The sequence below is a fragment of the Phalacrocorax carbo genome, chromosome 3, assembly GCF_963921805.1.
Source record: "Phalacrocorax carbo chromosome 3, bPhaCar2.1, whole genome shotgun sequence".
In the NCBI taxonomy this organism is placed as follows: domain Eukaryota; kingdom Metazoa; phylum Chordata; class Aves; order Suliformes; family Phalacrocoracidae; genus Phalacrocorax; species Phalacrocorax carbo.
Genome location: NC_087515.1, coordinates 56517609 through 56541611, shown reverse-complemented (window position 1 = coordinate 56541611; position 24003 = coordinate 56517609). Strand labels below are relative to the sequence as shown.

The window sequence follows — 24003 nt, the reverse complement described above, 5'->3', positions numbered from 1 at the left end:
CAAGGTTTAACTATACTTAGGGTTATAACAGTAACATCTAGTTACACATGCCATACTCACAACTTAAGACTCCCTATTGCAGAGAAAGGGACGGTCCTTTCCTTTCTTCTTACAGTATTTAACTCCATAACCTCTCACCTGTGTTCTCAGACTTAACAGCTCAGCTCCTCCAATTTTTATTTTGTGCTGATCATTCAAAAGTGCTGTCCCCTGATCAGTCCACTTTTTTCTTGATAGCACGTTTCCTAGAACTGTTCTAGTGAGACCCTGCTACAGTTTAAAATTGTGAAAGTATTACTCCATGTTGGTTTTATAGATATTCCCATTTATTTATCCCAATGATTTTCTTTTTCGTGCAACACTGGCACTGCAATCATTAGACCTCCAATCTTTTTTCTCCCAGAACGTAAGTCCTGAGTGTAAATAATTGATCCTATATTCAGATAAGTGGCCTTGGATGCTATTCAATAATTAGCAATATAATTTTCATTGTAATTCTAATTCTTTCTTACATTTCCTTTCAACCGTCTCGGTGTTGCTTTCAACCTTCACAGGCATATTCTCTAGTCAATGGCGCAAATCACTACTACAAATATTAATCACTCTATTAGGAAAACTTAATTTACATCATCCTCTGTCCTCCTCCATATTTCAGTAGTTTTACCTGAATCACATTTCCCTAGTTCATCTGTAAGATTGTGCTAGCAGAGATTTAGAAGTTTTAAAATCAAGATACAGGATACCTGCAGTTTCTCCCCTTAACAGGTTTTTATTTATTGGTTTTAGAAAGAAACTACATGTCTTTAACAGCATCTCCTTTTGATAGGTCTACACGGAAGAGAATTTAAGTACACAATACTTAATTTGGTCCATCCCCCCACCCTCTTCTTGTTTTCCCCTCTCTCTTGCTCTCTCCCAGGTTCCACCCCCACCCCAAACTGAAATTAAAGACCTGTAACACTCCAAATACTCCTCCTCCCAGTTTTTAAAACATATACATTGCATCTGTTCCCTCCCACACCCACACACCCCTTAGCATTTTGGAATCTCACCAGTCTTCCACAAGTTTTCAAAGACAACTGATAATGATTCCAAGATTGCTTCATACAGCTTTTAAGTAACGAGAGTACAGTCAGTCAGAACTAGATGAATTAAGACATCTAACTCTGTGCAGTTCCTTCTAATTTGAATTCTTACTGCATTTCTTACTGTTACCTGTGTAGACCATCAGATGCAATTGACCCTTTAACTGAAGAGACATGTAAAATGTTGCCAGACTCTTCAGGCCTGTTCAGTGTTCCAAAGAAAGTGTTTTTATTTTACTGTTCTCCTCCTGCCTTTCTTCACAAATGCCTAGATCGTTTTATTAGCACAAACTGCTACTGGTTCCAAGTCTCATTTTTAGGTACTGTAGATTTATGGGGAGCTGATGTCTTATAAACACATGCCTCTCTCCTGTCTAAAAAGACAGAAATAACTTACTGAAATTCAATTGTACTAAGGAGGAATGCATTTGCCTGTCATGCCTTTCTATACTCAATAATGTGCTTCTAAAAAAATTGTAGAACTCTTCCATTCTAGCTGGCCCTTGGACTACCAGTACATCTTCACTGAGGGGGTTAAAACAGTGAAACAATTAACTAAGAAATAACGTTAATTGTATTTGATTTTAAATCAAAGTTTCCTATGGAGTTACTGGCTCTACATGAGGCAGGAAATAATGAGAATGACAAGTCTGCAAATATATTCCATTAGAGAAATCAGTAAGTTTAGAAAACTCCTACTACACAGGAAAAAAAATCTCTACTGAAAACACTTACTTGCTGAGGCATCCCAAAACTTGATTGACCCATCAGCATGCCTATGAAATATTAAAAAATTAATAAGATGGTAAAATGGTTAGTTGGAGTTTTAGATCTCTCTGCTACTGATTAGAAAATATGGCTGACATTCTGTTTTTATTAGTATTCTTAGTGACACTTTACTTTCGTAATTTATTAGAAGCCAATATTTTACAAACATGCGCCCCAATTACTTTAGACAGAAGAGGTTAAAAAAACATTTGGAGGCTAACTCCCTGAAATTCCACTGTACTAACACTAATTTACCATTTTAAATACTGATTTCAGTTACCTTCATTTCCCATAAGCAGTTTGATATACCTTACCACGTGTTTCCTAAAAGATGCCCTTTATTTGGCATGACGCTTGAAGATACCTAAATATACTGTATTTCACTGTGAGTCACCTAACTTGTTTGTTTATCCTTGAAATTGAGAATCAGATGACTAGATTTTTTTCAGGACTGTCTCTCAAAGCCTCTGCAATGTGTAGTATAAGGTGACAGTAATCCTCATTAGGGCTAAAAAACTTCAGCAGAACTCTCACTTTCCATGACGCACTGCACGCTTATAAATTAAATGTTATTTATGTTCCTTAGAGTAGTATTAGAAGGGTCAGTCTCAAAAGAGATCAAAACAACAGATTTAAGTGTTTGGTTGTCCTTTTTAAAATAAAAAGCTTGGCTTCCCTTTGAGAACTGAACTCAATAACTATTTAATGGACTTGGTAATGCTTTAAAACACTACTCAAATGTTTTCCAAAAGTTAAAGAATGAAAGATAAGTTTCATCCAAGATATACCAACAGCAAGCAGACAATCACAATACCACATAATAACAATCCCTGCAAAACACCCGCTATAGTTTTGTTCCTACCTTCTTTTCCACATTTTGCTTTACTTTCTTGTTAATGCCTCAAGAAGATTATGTAAATGATTTGTCTGGTGAACATAATTTCTTAAATCATTCAAACCACTGTTAGAACATGGTTTTCAGTAAGAGGAACAAGATATTATCACTTCTATTAGTCAGCTAAGAAATTTATTACTACACTATGGTGTCACTTACCCTGTAATAATTATCTCTGGATAGCTCTGAGTGATCAAACCCCAGTTGCCTCCACTGATAGGCCATTCCTGGAAGATTAACAAATACACTGAGGAAGAAAATATCACACAATGCAAAGGTAAGCCATTGAAATTACTGCATATACTGCAGATTCCAGTATTTCACGTGACCTCAAAAACTAATTAGACTTGTCTACTGGGAGAGGGGAAAACGAGGGCTATAAACACCACCCCTGGCTCCAGAAGTCGCTTAGTAATATGGCAATTGATGGGAGCAAATCAGGAAAGCATGACTATAGGCTTGACATATGCTATATCCTCTCTAGATATCTGCCAAAGACAGGACAATGAGTCAGACAGAGCTTTGGTCTTAGTATGGCCACTCTTTTGTTGTTTAGAGCTGTTCATTTTCAGTATGTACTACATGTTGCACCTTCTTACTGTAGCCTTGACGTTTCTGGCGAGCTCCAACTGAATACAGTGCAGGTATGAGGTCCACAGGACAATCAGCAAAATATTCACAGCAGGTAACCGGAGATTCGTGTATAGTCAAAGGATAGGGATTCTCAAATATAGGGTACCTTTAATGGATGAAAGGGGAAGACTTAATCTAGGAAAAAACTTTTTTTTTAAAGTGCAGAACACAAGTAAGACATTGAAGATTGAGTTTCCATTCTTTTCATATAGAGAAAAATAAACGCGTATCAAATTAGATTATGAATATAGTATGCAACTTTACTGCTCATCCAGTACACTATCAAGATACTCTAGTACTCTACATGGAGCCTCAAGTTTGTACTGTTTCTAGATTATTTCTAGAACACTGCTATTCCCTATAGCTCTATATTTTTGAAAGCTTACTATTTTAACGGCCTGTGGAAAAACTGAAGTTACCAAGTCCTAGTTGTAGTAATGCGGAGCTATGAATTTATTTCTAACTCTTCAGTGTATTCTTTCAGGGAGAAAGACAGGAAATTTCACTTCTCACTTTATATTAATATACTGTTCTTAGAAAGTTGTCCAACAGTTTTCATTGCCTATTTGCAACTCCAAGATCACTTTTTTGCAAGTTTATAGATAGCAACACTCAGTCACCAGTTAGAAGCAAACACACATATATATACTCCCTGCCACCACCTCCATCAGAAGAGTGACAGAGCCTTAATGAGGGAAAAAAGCCAATAAAGAGGTAAATATCTGTATCCAAAGAACATTTATCTCCAGAGAAATGCGTACTATGCGTATGACTTTTCCGCCCTGTCCCCCCCCTTTTTTTTGAGGGAGAGAGGCAAAAAGAGACACAGCTTCTCAACCCATCTAAAGGAAAAAATAGTGACAACAGATTAAAATATTCTGCATACCAACAACTTTATACAGAGCTATCTGGAAAAATAACAGTCTAAAAATTGAATGAAAGAGAGGCTTAATTTTAGTGAAATATGATAAATCAATATAACAACACAGGGCAAAAGGAAACCTCCTGTAGCAAAATCTTGGTTTTGTTGCTTTTTTTCAGGTGTGAAACAATACTTCAAACACAACAAAGACCATTATAAGTCTTCTAAAAATACAACTGCTGAAGATTTTTTAACATGAAATGGAACAAGCCTTAACATAATTTCAAATTTCAGACATTAAACTATTTTACTTAAGTAAAAACCTTGTACGAACCTTTTTATTTCAAGCTCATTGAAACTTTTATTAATCTTTCAACATATGACTTTTGGAAGCTTAATGCTATTGGTATATCAGAAACCAGTTTTGGACACAGCGTATGGCCATGTAACATTGGGGAAGATCTAGAAATTGCTCAGTAGCTGCAGAGATATTAGTTTTAAACTTGACCTCCTTCCAAATCTGACAGTCTTCATTATCTAAGGTATCACCATTGACTGTGAGGATACATATTTACAAGTTTTTGTTTTGCCCTAGAAAGACGTTCTTCACAAGGATTTCTTTCTCCTTCATTGATCATTGATGACTTAATCAGGAACACTACAAAGAATTTATCCGTCAGGTTCCTCTGCTACTTAATACCCATAATAGTTAGTTGTTTTTGCCCATACTGATTTCAAAACACTTGACACAGTTTGCAGGATCCAGAATTTTTAATCACCACCTAATAGAGTGTACCGACTGTTCCATGGACAAAGTAACAAGAGACTAAAAACATGTTAGGCAAGTATTAGTTGTGAAAACTGTAGTAGGACACTACTTTTAAGCAACTTCTTACCACAGTAATAAACCAGGGAGTAGCTGTTACCATTCTAATTTTATGTATATGGTATTTATTGCATCAGTAGTGAGTTACTTTGAGCAACACAGGTAGCAATTTGGCAATAAAATCAGCAAATATTTATGTGGTGACACACTCATAGCACTAATGAAACAACTTCAAAATAAAGTGCGATGATTACAAAGCAGCAGTGAGCTATGAGTAATTTCTGCTAGTCAGTCAAGCCTGGAGAAAGTTGCATAATATTCTACTCATCTTCTGCATACTAACTTGAGAAAAGTTGTTCAGTAAAGACTCAGTCTTTATATAAGAAATATAAGGCACCTTATTTAATATTCAAAATATTATTTTCTGGTCAGGGAGGTACTAGAGTAGATTTAAAAAGCTATAGGAAAGAACAATAGGGTGAGTGCTGCAGCCAACGATTAGAAAGACTCCACAAGATTCTTACCCATTTTGTGCAAGGTCAATCAGTACTAAGTCCTTTTCTAGGAGAACAACTACAGCATACGGTTCCTGAAAGTCTGAAAGCAAGAAAGAAAAAGTTACTTATTCCTAAATGTAGGTCTTGCACACACAGCCTCAAGAATGTGATCAATCCTTGCACTCCATCAGTCGAGAGTAGAAAAGCCACTTAGAGGGCTATACAGTTTCTGAGGATATTTTATACACTCCACTGAATAATCCAAGGTAAGTTTGGAAAAGCCACACTCCTCCTTTAATTCAATATTCTCAATGTGCCAGAACCATTTAAACAGCTCAACAGGAAATGGAACATGCAGACAAATTTGTAGAAGCAGCATTTTTGAGAAAGAGCCAGTTACTGAACAATAACATCCTCCCACCCTCAAACTGCTTTTCCTCATATTCAGTGGGGTTTAAATTTTAGTTGCTTACAAAATGGACTGAAAGTCAGCCAAACTGACACTAAAATAAGAAAACTGGAAGAGTTTCCAGAATTTATTTTGCCCTCTTTCAGGCAGACTTCAAACTCTGAGCTAAGCAGTTTTATATACTCTGATGGAAGTCGACAGCTAAAAAACATTGGAGTCATCAGAAATATTACACTATTAGTCTGGGACAACTACTTAATCTATGATAAAAAAAGTCCCCTTCTGCAGAAGAGATGTTACAGGTTAGTGATGAACTTCATGTGAGTATTGGAATGAATAAAGTAATTAAAAGTTAAGAGTACTATACAAATGCTAATTGAGATTTAGCATTGACTGGAAAGGTCTTACATGCTCAAGTAAATATTGATGAACACATCTGCTGCAGTAACTACAGCTTAAAATTGTAATGCCGCTTATTGTCTGCACATGCTTTTCAGATTAAAAAAAGGAAGAACCATGCAACCAGTAATCAGCATTCTTCTAGAAACAAAATGGGTTTTATAGTAAACTATTCTATTATGATGCTTTGGAAAGCAGACCCGACAATAGGGATAACAGATGTTGCTGCTGCAGTGTGATCCCCAGAGATAAACCACAAAGGCAATAGTAAAGACTATTCTGAGGGGATAAGAGTCCAGAGAGAAGAAGTTGAAGTGCTGAGAAAAATCGTTACAGAGCCTACCATTAGGATATGGTGTTTCGCAGAGGGTTAGAAAATCAACAATAGAATAATCCATTTCTAGCACAGCAGTACTTTTCCCATGCATAACTGTTAAACAGGGTCTTCTTCCTACAGTGTCATATGACAAGCCTCCTGAGAGAATGATGAAAGGCTCCCTGAAATAAAGAAGCAGCATTTAGGATCAAGCCCAGATAGTACACAAAAGGAGACTGAGCAGTTTTTGTAACCTTATTATGAAGTTCAATGAGATATCATTAAGCAGAGAGATGCAAGAATGATGTAAACCAGCTCTCCATGCAATGTGTAACTTGGGTATGTACTTCAAAACTTAAAAAACAGGAGTTAGAAGACTACAGCGCATGTCAGACATTTCTTCCCAACCTTTTGTTCTATATAGCTATTTAACCACCCTTTGCAACTGTTTGCAAGATGAGGGTTTGGGGTTTTTTTTGTTAAACTTTAGAATTGTTTCTTTTCTACTGAACTGCAGATTCAGATTTGCCAACAGCCCCATTTATCCATTTTATAAAATATTCCAGCGGGGTCAGGAAGAACTAGTCCCATTTACTTCCTGTACAGAATCACCCTGAATTTTAAAGGATGAACAATTTTGCAAACAGTGTAAAGTAATTTTGCAGTCATAATATGACTGACTTGGAGAAGCAACCAGCTGCTTGGTAAACTTCAAAGACCCAAGACCTTTTAAGTAGCAAGGACATAAATACATGCCCATAATTCTCTCACCACACATTTACTGTGGACATTTTATCCATTTCCCCCCCTACCACCATGCACAAAATTCAAGGAACTACCACGTCAGAGACTACTCCTACTGCATAATTAAACGGCAGAGTACAGCAAAGCAAAAATATCTTCTAATCTTGAGAAAAGATACTAGAGGCTTCCCTTCAAAAATTTTTTAAAATTCTTTGAGACATATTTTTAAATACATCCATATTTTCTCCAATATGCACATTATACAGTTGTTTGTTTATTGAAAGACCAAATGATTGAAAAATAAGATGAAGTAACTATATTAATTTACTAGGTATTTTCTTCTTTCCCAACTACCAAAAGTCACCACTTATTTTAATACCAGTCATGTTTAAAACAGGGCATAACACCTTTTAAAGAGCAGAATGATTGTTTTTAAGCATACAGCTCAAGAAATTTCACCCATTATGGACTATTGCCTCAAATTCCCGGTTATATTTCTGGAGGGAAAACAGACACTTAAGAGCGTGAAATTCCTCTGGATCTACTTTTATACTCACTTTAGGTAGGAATCCTACCCTTTGTTTGTGACTACCTTGGAAGCAGCTCGTATGTCCGTATCTGGAGAAAGTTTGTAGGGAAAAAAGCCATCCTGACATATCATGAAAATGAGGCTGAAGAGACTTCCCCCTCCCCCCATTTTTTCCTATAGCACCATCTTTCCAATAATGTCTAAATGGATTTCACCGGTTAGCTTTTGAAAGACTAGTGACTAATCAGGTACATCTTTATTCTTGAAAACTGTGCATGAAGGGTTTACTTTACGCACATACTGCCCTACATCAATTTAAGGCTTCACTGAAATGTGCTCTGTGTTTATGGCATTGAAGGCAAGGCAGACTGAGATAAGCTTATTTCTACAATTATTTCACAGATTGTGATACTTCAGAAAGCCCTGTGACTGAAGAGTCGATAGGATCAGTGTTCTGCTGGCTGAGGAACACCTAAACGGAATGGCCATAAATTAGAGCATGGGTCCAGAGAGTTCAATATCCTGCCTCCAACACTAGTTGAAAGTGTATTTCTAGAAAAGGACTAAGGTTTCGCCAAGTTTTCATTTAATCTCCATTTTTCATATTGGAACTTTACACAATCTGTTATGGTCAGGTTGATGAAATAATTTCAGGAAAAAGACAAACTTCAGTTTAACCTGATTATTTTTCAGGGTGTCAAAGAGCAAAATACTGGTGTGATGTACTTGCAGTATCTCATTGTGCTAGAATGATTTATTGCAGTTATTTTTTTGTCTTCACAAAATCATTAGTTTTTTAAACAATGATGCTGCCAAGAAAATATACAGTAATTAGACTTGCGGGTTCACAAAGATCAGCTGACAATAACAAAGTGACAAATTTCAGTTCCTAAGTTTCAAACACCACAGTAAGAACTGCATGCTGCTTTCTCCTGGTTTCATTTCTCAAGGTAATCTGGTTGTTTTGGGCAAGCTTGCCAGAGTCTGTAACCTTATGAAGTGAAGAATGGAAGAGTTAAGAATAGATTACGCTGATCGGTCACAGCAGTTTTTCACAGATGAGTTAAAGATTAAGTTGACTTTAGTCTGCCAGAAAGACTAATACAGGTTTGTGTATGAACTTTTCATATTTTCATGAAACCACGGATTTACCGTGAACACAAGCTGTGCATTTTCTAATTAATTTCCATTAATTTCCTCAGTTAAAATCTGTACAGACCATTGGGAAACACTATAACAAATTCACTACAAAGGGGGGCAATGTTTAATGAAAAAAAGTTTCAGAAAACACAGGATTAGGTCTTGCAGTGTATGAAAACAAAATACAATGGAGAGCTGAAAGGCTCACAATCCTGGAGAATGTTTCTGCTCTATTTCATACGTAAACTGACAAATATCAGTCAGTTTCTGGCGATCTGGATATGAAAAAGAACAGTGTATACATAAGTCAGGCCATTGGTACCAGTTGGCTTAATATTCAAACCATGGGTGAATTTGTTAAGAAGTTAATCCCTAGTAATAAATGAGGAAAAGACTTCAGAGTTAATTTTGCTTAAGACCAGAAATCTTGTAGTTATGAAGATGAATTACAAATTCGTTTTGGGAAGTGTGCTTTTGAACCAACAAGCTCACACAACAAAATAGTGCTATTCAAACTAAATTAAGAGATCAAGAACTTTACTTATCTGGAGACATTATTATTGTAACCTCTGGGTCCTGATTATATACATCCATCTTGCTAAGGGGTACTGCTCTATAGTTAGTCAATGACAGCTGCATTAGCTACAAAGACAACCTTTTTGATTATGTTTTATGGGGAGGCTTTTGCGCTGTAGTTTCCATTATACAGAGCTCACAGTGTAAATTGGGTTTTTGTGTGTTTTGGTTTGTGTTGTGGTTTGGGTTTTTTTTTTAATTAAAGTTCTGGAAGATTATAACAACAGTTTAGATTTAGAAGTACACTGAAGATGAAGAAAAAAAGAAAAAATAAGTTGAAATGCATCAAAACATTGTTTGTATGACCACTGGAAAAATAGGTGTAACAGAAAAAAGCCCACGCTAGAAAAAAGTAGTCTCCCCAAAGAGCTATGTATTCTTAGAAATTATACTGGCATAAGCTCCTCTAAGCTGTGTGAGAAGTCAACTAGCTTTCACACTGTAAGATTATATTTGCATAGAAAAAGCTTCGAACTAATCTTTTCCTTCAGAATGGCTATACGTAGCAGAAGGCTTTTGATTGCAGAAATTGTAACTTGCTGAAGCTGAGACTACTGTTGGTTATCTGTATCTTTCTTTAGATCAGCTTTTGCCATTTCAGCTGAACAAGGAATATGCAGACAGATGTAGACTGCTGCAAGTATACTATGGCTTTCCAACTGATCATAGATGTTCATACATCTGGGAATTAGCTACAGTCATAAATTTCTATTTACCTGACTTTTAGCAAAATATAAAAATACACAAAGCCACTACTATTATAAGTATGGGCACACCAATATACAGTAGAAACCTATATTACACAAATTAAGTAGCAATCTTCTATAGAATTGAATGCCTGGAAAGCAAGTGAAAACAACACATAACGCCCCCCCCCCGCCCCCCCCCCCCCCCCAAGTCAAATAAAATAAAATAAAAAAAGACAACGAAACATTTGCAACTAGCTGAACAGGTTTCCATTAATATTTTACCTTTATATTGCACTTTTTACTCAAACACTTTCAAGCACTTTAGAACCATAAATAAAAGAAACTCCATGCAGCTCATGAAATCCTTCAATCCTAATTGCAGTCTTGGTAACAAAACATACTACTCAAGATACTGTAATTCTATCTGAGCATCTTGTTGCAATTACTGCTTTGTTATATTCTCAATGTGCATAATTAGGCACAATTGACTGCATAAATTTCTGCACTCTACCAGAAAAGCTTCTGTCAGTAACATTTTCTGGGGAGGGACACGTATTCAGAATTTACAATATTTGCATCAGGCTACTATTTGCCAAAAGTCAGTTTTTCAGGTCTGTGCTTCAGTGTCTTCTGTGCTTTATCAGCCTTTTTTCTTTAATATTCTCAAAATATTGAGCTAAAAGACGCAAGTTTAGCTGCATGGAAGAAGCACGTAAATAATACATTAGAAGTATCTTTACCTAAATTAAGTAATTTGTTCACATATCTTTGTAGTTTATTCAGCAATATCTGGTTTACCAGAACTATTTCAGCTGGTTTACTATAGCTCAGTGCCATCATGATATGTACCCCAACAACTGGGAAACTAAGTACATTCCCAGAGAGCTGCATTTATTTTACATATGTTAATTTTCCATACAAAACAAGTCTTACCCCCCTCTAGTTGTTTTATATTCCACCTTAAGGATAGGTTTGCAGGGTTCTGGCTTCTTTCCATCCTTCAGCTGCTTTCCTAAAGTGAATTATTTTCTTATATTAATCTTAGTTCTATAACATGATGAAAAATTATGAAATTCACTATGCAACTTGCAATGTAGAACATTCATACAAACACAGATTCAAAACCTCTGACATTTATAGAGTATACCTTGGAATAATGTAATTTAAGATTTCTTAAAACTCTCAATACACCAACCTCAAATATTTAGGTTTAGGGTGGTTTTTTTTTTTGGGGGGGGGGGGGGGTGGGGTGGGGAATATGGTTTGTGGTGGGTTTGTGGGGTTGTTTGTTCATGGTTTTGTTGTTTGGGTGCAATGTCTTTGTTTGTTTTGAAGTGTTACAGAGTATTTGCTTTCAAAAATATAATTCTCCCCTAAAAAGTTGTTTTAAGTAGCACTGAGAGATATAAAATTTCTTGTGTCTACAATTTTGCAATTAAAATCGGTCAGCTTACAAGTAAAATGAGGTTTATTCCAACTGTTAACCTTAAGGGCTAAGATTTGAATTTGAACACAAAGGCCTGTTGCACTATCAGCAACTAAAGCTTCCACAGATACTACTTCCCATGGAGTCAGTAGAAATTAAGAGTACGGTGCAAATATGCAGATTTCTATCTGAACAATGATAAAGTCTGATACAACTAAAGTTCTTCAGTGAATTTAATTTGCAGCCCAAATCAAAATGAATATTAATAGAGGCCAAAATATGTTAGCCTTATCTAATTAGTTTTACTACTACAGTAGCAATCAGGTTTTATTTTTTGCCTGCTACAGGTTCATATTGAAACCCACAGCTTCCTTTTTCCACTCTAGTCCACAGCCAGTACAGTAAACATGGACTCTCTGGAGGATCAGACAGGTAAACCAGGATGCTTAACTATAGCATCTTGTACTGTGACTGTAACCTCACAGATTATCCTCACTGTTACATTCACACTTAAGAATCTGAGGTAAATAAGTTGCTAAACTACGACTTAGACACAGGCACACCATGTAACTCTGGCATTTGTATAGAACTTTTTTGAAGAGCAGCAGCATATTTCACAGAGGAACAACATGTAATGTTAATTTCCTGGATTAAGGCAAGACTTCTCAGAAGTGGGAACATCTTACCAGATGCTAGTATTACTCTGTTACAGACCTTTCCAAGAATGTATATGGTAATCTACACATTTATACATGAAACAGATGCTTGCTTATATGTATTTTAAACAACATATGGGATTATAATGTCAAGCAAAAAGCAAACTCTGCAAAATATGCATTAGTTAATTTTGAGATCAATGCCATTATGTGAAAGGCCAGCTTAAGTTTCAGAGATTTAGACAAAACTGCACTTATTTGGATTCTTATTTCATAAAGACTGAGAGGTTTTTTTAATGAATCTATCAGAATTTGATATGACAGAAGTTTTTTACTTGCACTGCAAGTGCATCTTTAATGCTTGGTTTTACAAAACACACTTTATTAAAAATAAGTTCTGTGTTTTAAGAGCTGTCAAACTCAGTGGTTATCCATTTTCACCTTACCGTGTGGAGTGATTGTCTGGAATGGTTTGGTAGGAGATTTTACATTCCATATGGTCAAGGTACCATCTGAGTGACTACAAATAAATTGTTTTCCTTCATGATGCCAAGCCACAGAGTGGATAGCCTATGGAAAAGAAGAAAAAAAAAACCAGTATGGGTCAAATATCTTGATATCATTTTATCCTCACTCCTTCCTCAATGACATTAGACAGCAAAAGGAAATTAGAGAAAGTACCAATTAAAATCATACTGCTCATAATATGTCCTAATTTACTCATGGTAAGTTTTCCATTCACAAGGACTTCTTTCAGACACAGTGTCCATCAAAAACATCGTCTTCATTGTAGTCACATGTTTAAGGGAGGAAAAAGTCAAAGTTTTAAATGGCATTTTGAGATGTCTGTGTGAATCTGCACAAGAGGCAAGCATGGGCTGAGACCGTAAGTAAAATGAGAATTGGAGGAATGGTAGGGTTTTTTTGGAAATAGTTATGACAAAACAAAATATTAGCTTGCATAAGCATTCCAATATTGCAATGGCAGTTTTGAGGTACAGGAAAGTGTAGGAATCTACTAGTAAATCTCTCCATGAATACAGAAACATCTTTATATTAATGAAATTAGGAATGGAATGATTAAGCCATACCACATGAATTCTTGCTGCAGGGAGAAACTGACTAAATGAAATCTAGTTGCTGTCTTAAGGTGAACGAAAAATAAAAAAAAATGAAGCAAAGAGTACAAATAAGGCAAAGATATCAACTAGTAAGGAGAAATCAGTTTCATTTCTGTTTCCAGTGTCCCTTTTAGTACATGGAAACATTATGAAACCTTTAGGTGATGTTCAAAGGAATCTTAATTATAGCATGCAAACATCAATAAACAATGAAAACGTGAAGTATTTCTCTACTACCCAAAAGGTGAAGAAAGAAGAAATACCCGCCAGAAGTATGGAACTTTGATATTTTTGAGAAGGTAGATTTGCTTAATACTTATGGTAAAGACATTACTCTATGTAAACTGAAAGAAGGACCTGACTACGTGAATGTTGATGGGCTGTACGATACCATCTTTTGAGTGGATACCCTCACCAGGGGTTCTGTCTGTAAGCAAGGCTTAGACTCACTCTAGCTCCTCAGGTACCCAAGGACTTCCTCTGTAAGGAAACCTGGGAGTACAAGTAGTAAGGAACCCTAACTAGTAGTTAAAGCTTAGGCAGTAAATTACTAGGCAAAGAGCAAATCACACAAGACTGATCTAAGCCAGCTTTGCCTAAACTGATTACACACAGATCTGATCTTCACTTTTCATAAAATTATACAGAAAAACAAGACAGTTTCCAGCGACATGACTGGGAGAATCCTGAGATCAAACAACAGGCAGAGGAAAATTACTACACGAGTATAGAGTCTTCAGTAATAACTTTTCAAATTAAAGCTGAAGAGGATCTGAATATCTGTAAATTGTAGATTAACAAAGTTCAGATTTTCATAGTGAAATTTGATCTTTTTCCCTACGTAGTGTGGAATCACTGTAGCTTTTGTTAGAATACAGATTTAGTGTACCACCATCACATCTACACATATGTAGCTCAGAAAGCCAGACATGTCACATGAAGTCTCCCACCGTCAAAGTGAAATAGTCCTGCTCACCCCGTCTGTAAGATAAGTTTTTATTTAGCAAATAAAAGCAGGTATTATAAAGTAAATTTTGCATAAATATGAAAGATTTGTTTTTATTTACCAGCATAGTACCAAAGTCAGGGATCAGCAAGTTTGAAAGTGTAGACTTGGTAAAGCAAAAGTTGCATTTCAAAAAGCTCTTTTCACTAAGAAAATAATTTATCTATACTATGATTAGCAATACAATGTAAATAAGTATGTTTTATGTACTCTCCCTTGTGGATTCTAACCCTGACAACAGCAGGCAGCCCATAGTGTCAATGGAACAGCTTTTGATACACATTTATGTAGAAATAGGTCTTAAGAACCAGCAAGAAAGCAAGATTTATAGAGGGAAGGATAAAGCTGAGAAATGAACAATTTTTCCTTTCTTGAAAGGGCATGTCAAGAAGGAAACGCAACAACGCAGCACTGTTGAAACAGCATTAATGCTTATGAACACAAAAAGATCTGATAAACTGAGCACAAAAGAAAAGGATGGCTGCTATCACAATTTCTGCAAGTAACCTGATGGGATGGAAAGAACACAAAGAAAATGAGACTTTTGGCTTTACGGCTATCTATTGTCTAGTTTTATAGAGCATCTGGTTACATTTAGCAATGCACCTAAACATTATTTAAAGCATAACAAAAGAACATATGTCTTTTTAAAATAATCCAACTAACAATTCTGTGGGCTGAGTATGATAAACTTTGGTACAGAGCACTATCCTTTGCTACTATACACTTCACAACTTTTTGTAAGCCTGAAAAAAATAAAACCAGACTAGTAAGTAGCTGTAGCATAATCTCTAGGTTTCCTACAGGCTAGTGTAGCTACAGCGTCAAGTCAGTTACAATGAAAAAAGTACAATAACTTTAGGTGGCACTAGTTGGTTGATCAATAGCCTCAATCAACAAACCGAAACCAATAGCTGAAAGGTCATCCCAGTACTCAAGTGCAAAAATTTTGACATTTTTTCCGTGGTTAATATTAGTGCTAGAATTTGAAGGAAAGCATAATGTCCAAGATAGTAAAATCAGGCAGTATCTACTGAGGCTGCAAATCTTTACATAGCTTCTTAAACACTAAAAAGCCCCTAGAACTAATATATTCTTCTCCCCAATATTTGACACAAATCTTACTGATCCAGGATAAAACTCTCAAAAGTTTTAATCATAATTCTCACCTTGATTTAAAACTTCTCCCGGTACCCTTTTGGTACCATAATGCAGCAGTATACTTAAATCAGCTGGTGCTAATTCAACTGAGTCAAGTATTTTTCTGGAATATATCACTGGTCATGTGGATCCCAAACTGACAGTGGTCCCTTATGACAAAATCATGCATTAGTAACACAGAGGACTGTTGCTATATTTAAGGCACAAAGCTTCTATATCCCTAAAATGAGTTTTCTGCACAGGTAACCCAAGTCCTGACCTCACTAACATTCTGAATCCTTCTATTTACAGACATGCACTAACTACAGGGAATCTTTATAGGAATTTACACAGAGAATGCTCTATAAAAAACCCCAACTTTATCTAAATACATCTTTAAATTTACTTAATTATAACTAAAGGTTTCTTATTAGAACTATTCCTAGTACTCCCTTCACTTTAATTTGAAGTTAAAGTAGCTGTTCAGGACTATATAGAAGGTTGTTTCAAAACTTCGAGAGAGTTGTGTTGCGGGCTGGGAGCAGGAGGGAGCAGAAAATCTAATCTTTTTTGAATAACAAGCCCAGCATGACCGACTGCACTGTTCTACATATGCCAAAACTTAACCAGAAATGTAGAAACTAAGTATCCTGGAGTATTATGTAGAGAGAGGCTGTGCACAAAGGAAGCCTCACTTTCAGCAGCTGTCCCAGAAGCATTATCCTGTGTGAAAAAATGATTGCTATACTGCCTGCAAAGAAGGAGAACATATCTGATTTGCAGAAGGAGCCATTCTTGCAATGACTGCAAGAGTTACCTGAGGAAGACTGGACGACTGAAGTGCAATCACAAATCAGGAACTGAAAGAGTCTGAGAAACAAAACTGAAAGCATTTATATCAAGTCTCCTAGAGAAACATCTGAAATTAGCTTTTGATGATTAATACATACGTAAAAACATTTTGTTAAATTCAGTTGTACTGTTGCAATAGCCTGCTGATACCCCTGCAGTTCACTATGATTTCTTGGTTCTTTAACAAGGTACAAAAATTAATCATTCTAAATACAACCTTATAATTTAAGAGACAAGTTCATCAATAAAGACTCAAGTTTTGATTGTATTTTTCCACCAAGTGGATTTAACTGTTTCAATTTATAAAATACATATTAAAAAAATCCCTTTTCAATTCCTACAGACTTATTTTAACTCTACAGCTAATTATATGCATACCATTTCAGAACAGTTTGAGACTGTTCTTTATAGCCTATCTTCCTGCAAGACAGAATACACGCAGAAGTTTACTGACACTTTGACATGAATGCAAAACCTATTAATTTAATCAGTTTCCCGTTTCTAACGGGCACTTAACCCATTTTCCTAACACCAAGTTTAGACTACTGCAAATACAGTTGCTACAACTAGGAAAAAAGTCTAACTTTTTTTTTAATAATATGCTCCTCCTTGCTTCCTTTCCAAGCATAACAGTCTTTGGTGCAGTAACCTGGGAGTACCTATGGTAGCTCTCTTGTCAACAGCCTGAGAAAGAAAGGGAAAAAATGCTGCAGAAGAAAAAAATGTAACTACTGAAACCTACATGGCAATATATAATGAAGATTTTTGATGCAATTAAACGTGCAAGTGCCTAGTGACTGCATTGACGTGCTTTGGTTTCTAGTAAGACACATATCAGGGTTGTTCCCCCCCATTCCACAGGCTACTTTGACAGGTTTTTAGTGCTGTAAAATGATCTCTTACACTCAGCCATGTACCAAAATATTGAGCCTGAAAATAGTAATCTATAATACATTTGCTGAGTTAACACTATCAAAGCTTACTTTAAATCAAACCAAAGAAAATACTACTTGAAGAATGGACTTTATTAAAAAACTAGTTTTAATTTTCAGAAGTTGCACTTCATTTTTTTAGAAACAAAACTAATAGTGAGAAATTTACTTTCACAGCTGAAAAATATAGTATGGGAAATATTTGCAGTATAAACTGTATTCCACATAAGAAATGCTTAGTTTTTTTAAATCCCCAATGTTTGAACATAAAAGGCATAAGAATGATGCAAAAATAATTCGCCCTTATTTTTCCACTGAGCCTGCCCAAGACAGAAAGGATGTTTTGAGGAAAGGGTTTCAAAGAAACTTTCTAAAGAAGAGTTCATTCACAACCGCAGTTCCATTATGTCACTGAAAATTTCCTCCAAATTCTCTGAAAAAGAATGTTACATTGTGCATTATTCTAATTGTAAACATGCAACATATTACTGTTATAATAAAGAGTATACATTACTGGAGGTCAGGATGTCATCTGTAATATAGAAAGTCAAGAACAAATTCTACCTAACTTCCCTGTTAAAACTAGAATGTTGTTGAGGGAAGAGCATGCCAGTAATCAGCACTAATACTAATAATGACCTAGAGCTGCCTCGCCCAGCCATGGTTAAGCAGAAACGTGATTACAAACGTTTTGGGGGTGGGGTTGTTGCCCAAGCATTCCTGTCCTTGGGATGAGTGGTCCTAGTGTTCTTGTGCTGCAATTATCAAAGCAGGGTGCTAGGCAGGCACACATGTTCGGACAGGAAGAACACATGGATACTGTTCCACTGACCTAGACTACCCCACCACGACACGGGAATTTGCTTCAGGAAAGCCTCCTAATGGTCAGGTAATTTGGAATGAAACTAAGCAGGAATCTACAAAGAGATATAATAGGATTCAGCTTCTTCCCTGAGGAAGTCGCAGAGGTATATTTCCATAAACCTCTGATCATGTAGGAACGATCTTGCATCACTACATCTGTAGTTTTGAGTCAAACAGTTGCACCAAATGATGGTGATAAACCACGTAACCTGAGGGGCAGTGCAGACTAAGACCAATGTCAACCACAAAGTGATGAGAGGAGACTAATCCAATGGCAAAGTTTCTAGCAAACAGTCTTTATGGCATCAATGTGCCTGGCCATCCCGCTAGCATTGCCTGATGAAGCCTAGTCACCTATTAACAGCCACCATCACTCAAAACCAGAAAAGTGTTTCACAGCATTGCTACAGGAAAAAAGACTGCATTGTTGGAAAGGATCCAGCTCCAGGGTCCTGACATCTACATCTTTGTTCTTGCAAGATGTTGCAAGACATCTTGCCTTGATGTCATGCAGAACTGCAGCTGTGCTGTAGCACCAAGCTCTGCTGGTGTCAATCCTGCAACTCCCTGAAGCAAAGCTCACACCGCAATTAGAGCACTGCAGTTTCTATTAGGCACAGAATCAGCCATCACTTTTGCAGTAACTGGTGACAGACTTTATTAGACTGATGGGACCACAGAGTTAACCAGCACCAGAAGAATTACTTGTTTTCAATAGGGTTAGAGCCAGAGAATGTTTCCCCTGATGCTAATAAACAGGCCTGATTCACCAAACAAGATCCCTCTGCAACCCAGCCTGCTACACTTCAGCGATCTGAAATGGCAGTCAGGGAGGAAGAAGGGAGACCAGGCAGCATTTCCTGTGTCTGATGAGCAGCTCTGCACCAGATCTCAAGTGTGACAAGATTGAGCTAAGTTGCTCTCTTACAGGTTTTCAACTCCACACTCAGAAGAGCTCTCATCAAGAACAAGTGGAGAACCATGGACATAAATCCTGAGGTTTAAAATCCTGCTCCTGCTACAGGGCAGAATATCACATGCATTACCCTCTGTGAAAGGTGAAACACATTCACAGATTAAATACAGCCTTTACTATCAGCATATGAAAGAAGCCTCTGGCAAAGCCACCTAACCAGCAGATAAACAAGGAACAAGAGCTAGAAAGATTCTGTGCACAGAAGTATTTAAACTACAAGGTTTAGCAGCAGGAAAAGATGGCAGGGCGCTTTCTCTGCTGTGCCACACTTACCAGAGGCAGAGGAGATCTCATGAGATAAGGCATTATTCCACCACTGCTAGACTCTTGTGTGCATGCTCTCAGGCAAGGAAACCACTACATTGACAGGAAGTCTGAAGTTTTTCCGCAAACCTTATGTTTTCATGTGCAATGGGAATTTCCAACTGATACTTTTCTTGAGTGTACAGGAAGATGGGAAAAGAGAGAATTATACCATGACCTGCTGTATTGTCGTGCAGCCAGAACTGATTATGGAAAGATATTGCTGGGGTGGTCAGAGTACCGCTGCCTTTTGGGGCAGCTACACAATCTTAGATTTGACTAAGCTAGTCAATAAAGGTCTTGGCAAGATATTACAATACTTTAATTATCATGCGTCACCCTAGTTATTTTGTTATTGGGGATAGAGGGGAGAAGAAGCTAAATAAGGAATGATATGGGCACCAGTTTTTTAGGCTCCTTTATTATAAAGGGAACAGAGGCCTTACTGCCCAGTCAACGAGAAAAGGTATTCTCCTAAATGGAGAAAACCATTTAGAAGCAAGCTTAACTCTAAAAGGTATGAACTGTGTTCCATCCTGGCTACAACATCGTTGTAAAAATACTTTGGTTACTTCTATTACACATGTTAATAATCAGATTGTGTTTCGTCTTCTTGACCAACGTTTCTCAACTCTGAAGTCAGTATTACAAGTTAAAAGAACAAAACTAATATCAGTCTCAGATGGGGGGGAGGGGGGCGGGAAATAAAATATCAAGGTGCATCAGTCAAATTTAGAATGGACATACATCAAATTATTTCTATTGTACCCTCCCTGTGTCCTGATCAATTCAGTCTGTTTCTTTGTTCTGCTTTAAAATTTACACAACAACTGTACCAGCCTGCCACTGAAATTAGTTGCTTACACATACACATATAGACATGTCATTTTTGGCTAAGTATTTGAATTGCTAAGTTATTCAACTAGAATGAACAGGTTACCTTATCAGAATTCCAACAATGCCACTCAGCTTTTTTCACAGTAGTGGTTAGTGTTACTTGTCTAAGATTCAAAAAGTTACCCACCTTTCCAAAGTAACCTCTTTCAGCATTAAAGAAGTGAGATTGCTTTTCTCTTTCCTGTTAAGAAAGCTAATCATAAAAACTAGCAAAGTTTTTATTATTTGGCAACATTTTTGTTCTTTCAAAATGCAACAAACACACCTGTTCTCCATTTCTTAACATTTACATTCACTGAGTTGAAGCTGCTAGCTGAAAAACAGCAAGAACAGTATATTTATATAGGCCACTAGTTAGTCAGCACTAATCATAGTATTAGAAGGATAATATTATGGAGCTGAATATTCCTTTCACTGCCAAATTGAGGGAGATTCTCCATTTTTTTTCCCGGCTAAATAAAAACAGAGGCACTGAAGAATAAAATGAAAGATCGGTACAGGAGAAGCCCCACCTCACCTGACTCACATGGAAAAGGACACATATATAGCATATATGTAATCATTCATGTTCTGCAGCTTTCTATACATCTTCTCTGTATCTGACTGGATCTTCTCTCAAGGCCATCAGTCCAAAAACAATTACAGCACTCTCTGCAATGGCAGCTTTTCATAGTCCAATTTCCTTGTATTTCTCAATTCTGTTAGACAAAACTAATGATTTTATTTCTATGCCACTCAGGCAAGAATCCAGAAGAACTTGAAACTGCCTAACTGTATCAAATCCAAATTCAAAAAAGGGACATTATCCTGCCTTCGCCCTTCGAAGATTAGAACTAAATAACTTGCCCATTGAAGAAGAAATTCCTTGTCATACAGTGTTAAGTGGATAAGAACCAACAAATTGTTACTGCATAGAGTAATTCTTTTTCCAAAGAGATATTTTTCTTAAAGTGTAATCTGAACTCTCAGAAAAAAGCATACTTCACTGTTTAAGACTTGAAGGGCAATTTTTTAAGCAACATTATGTATGTTGATTCTCACTAATGAGAACTGTGAAACTCACCAAGTTCACTCTATAGATCTTAATATTTTTCTCACCCCTTCCCATCTGTTCCTGAAATGATAGTACACATTTCTTTACCAAAGCACCTGACCTGAGGTATTCCGTTACCTCTTTTGCAATCAAAAAACCAAACTGAACAACTACATGCATTCACTTAAATTCTAAAGGAAATCTAAGATTAAATGGCTGAACTATTCATCTGCTGTTTGCAACCTCTCAAATCAGGCTGGTTCAGGAAGATGACAAGCATGGAGTCAATTTTTAAACAAATAGACCACAAAATCAAAAAGAAAAACAGAATAAGCAGCATAGTGTCTACCCAGGGTAAGTTTTGAGAAACTGCAACAAAGCTATAAAGAGTTAAACTGACATACTGATGAGTATAATATACTAGGTAAGAGAAGTCAACATGCTTTTTGTAAAAGGAAAGCATATCCAACAAGCCTCCAAAAACGTTAACAGGCACGTGGCTAATGGAAAGACCAATTAAGCTGCCTACACAATTTTCAAAGCCTTTCAAGAACATCTCTCAAAGGAAACTGAAACCAAACAGACTAGATAGATCCTTGAACAGATAAATAATTGGTTAAGGTATCAGGAAGTAAAGTAAGCTTGAATAAAGACAGGCTGGCAGTGAAATTCATTAGTTTATGGGTGAAGGTAATTGGTAGAGACCCTCAGGGATCAGTGCTGTTCAGTTTATTTATTGATAACTCAGAAAATTAGAACAAGCATATTAAGGTGATAACTGTGCTGACAGTACCAAAACATATTCAAGGTATAAATCAGGATTCTGGTGAAGAACTGCAGAAAGACTTAATCTTTTGTTGTCCAACTATGTAAATATGAAGCTATGCATAAACACAATGGACTTTGAGCTGACAATTAACACTGAAGAATGAGACTCTAGTTTTATAGTAGGCTGTTCCAAGGAAGTATCTGCTTAATGCTTACAAGCATCAAAAGGCTAATACAGTATCAAGATCAAGCAAGAAAACAAACCCAAACATAATTATTCCACATCATAAATCCAGTGTGCCCACATCTTGAATATACTATGTTGTTGTGTTTCTTTTATAAAACAAAGATAAAATAGAATGGTTAAAAAAGTTACCGAAGTGCAGAAGAATAAGAGGTAATGAAAGAATTTGATTAAGACTAGAAAGAGATGATGGAAATACGAGTAAGTTTATGAAACAAAGCGACAGTGGGAATTAATTAGATGCATGCAATGAAACTGGAAGGCAGAAGATCGCTCTTCACGTAACATACTTTGAGGCTTATACAGACATTTCTGAACACACAAAGAAACCTCATTCAGCTCTGATGTTCTAATACACATCAGATGATCTAAGGCTTAGGCTACTTCAGAGACTCCCCTTCAAAGAAACTCTTCATTGGTAGAACTAAATACAAACAAGCATGAGTACTAAGCCAGAACCACCAGGAAAAAAAAAAAGTCCTGTCTTGCGAAAAGTTCAGCACAGAGCTAAGCTACAGACATTTTACAACCAATTAAATGTAAATCGAGAATAATTTTATTTTTTTAAATAAAAATTTTATGTTCTTTTAAATAATACATCAACTTCAGTATTACATTGATTTTTCTTAATCTCAGTCTTTCAAAAAGCCTACATTCTCTCAAGAATCAAGATTTTAGAGAAATGCTATTCAATGCCATGTTTGTTTTTTTTTTTTAAACCTCCCCCAGTTTTATTTCAAACACTGATCTTATCCTACAAAGGAAAGGTATTTATTTAGTGGTTTCTTTCCTGCCCCGCCCTTTCAGAGTATGAGAGATTCCAAATCACAGGAGTTGCTAAACCATCTTGTTTCAACTTAAGGCTCAAGTTTAAGACAGGTGAAAGTTGCACTACTCAGTAACAGAAAAAAAGAGATCTGAAAGCTTCCCCACAGATCCTAAAATTAGTAAAGAAATCCAGTCCATGCCACCATTCATTGCTTCACAAACTTCAGCTCAGTGAACACTTATTGGGTCTGAAGCTTCTATTATTCAAACTCTGTAGCTCGTTTAGAGAAAACTTCAAGTACTTGCAATTTCAAAGAGACCTATTTATTGATCCACTGGTGACAGAGCAGAAAAAAGAAAACAAAATTGCTATTAGAACAACAATTATCCTCATCGCAATGCAGATTAAAAAATGTTACCTCATCATGCGAGTATCTGTAATCTGCCTTCTTTGACTTCAGATCCCATAATACCACTGTTCCAGACTCAAAGCCAATCAGAAGCTGCAATATTAAACAAATATATTTAAGTCTTCATAAGGATAAGCAAAATATCATTTGCAATGCCTGTAGTTCTTGCCCCGAAGAGATGCAGCATAATACCTACATTTAGAAACTGCAAGTAGTTGTGATGACAAAAATTAGTGAGG

At 36.4% G+C, this 24003-nt stretch overlaps 1 protein-coding gene across 1 annotated transcript in view; it reads right to left on the bottom strand.

Annotated features, from left to right (window-relative positions):
- Nucleotides 1-24003, bottom strand: part of STXBP5 (syntaxin binding protein 5) — a 109595-nt gene that overhangs the window by 41027 nt on the left and 44565 nt on the right. The window contains exons 8-15 of the mRNA XM_064446994.1: nucleotides 23774-23857; nucleotides 12897-13020; nucleotides 11302-11380; nucleotides 6718-6872; nucleotides 5594-5666; nucleotides 3340-3487; nucleotides 2908-2975; nucleotides 1821-1861 (exon numbers count right to left, since the gene is read on the bottom strand). Coding sequence (XP_064303064.1) covers nucleotides 1821-1861; nucleotides 2908-2975; nucleotides 3340-3487; nucleotides 5594-5666; nucleotides 6718-6872; nucleotides 11302-11380; nucleotides 12897-13020; nucleotides 23774-23857 — 772 coding nt within the window. The remainder of the gene's footprint in view (nucleotides 1-1820; nucleotides 1862-2907; nucleotides 2976-3339; nucleotides 3488-5593; nucleotides 5667-6717; nucleotides 6873-11301; nucleotides 11381-12896; nucleotides 13021-23773; nucleotides 23858-24003) is intronic.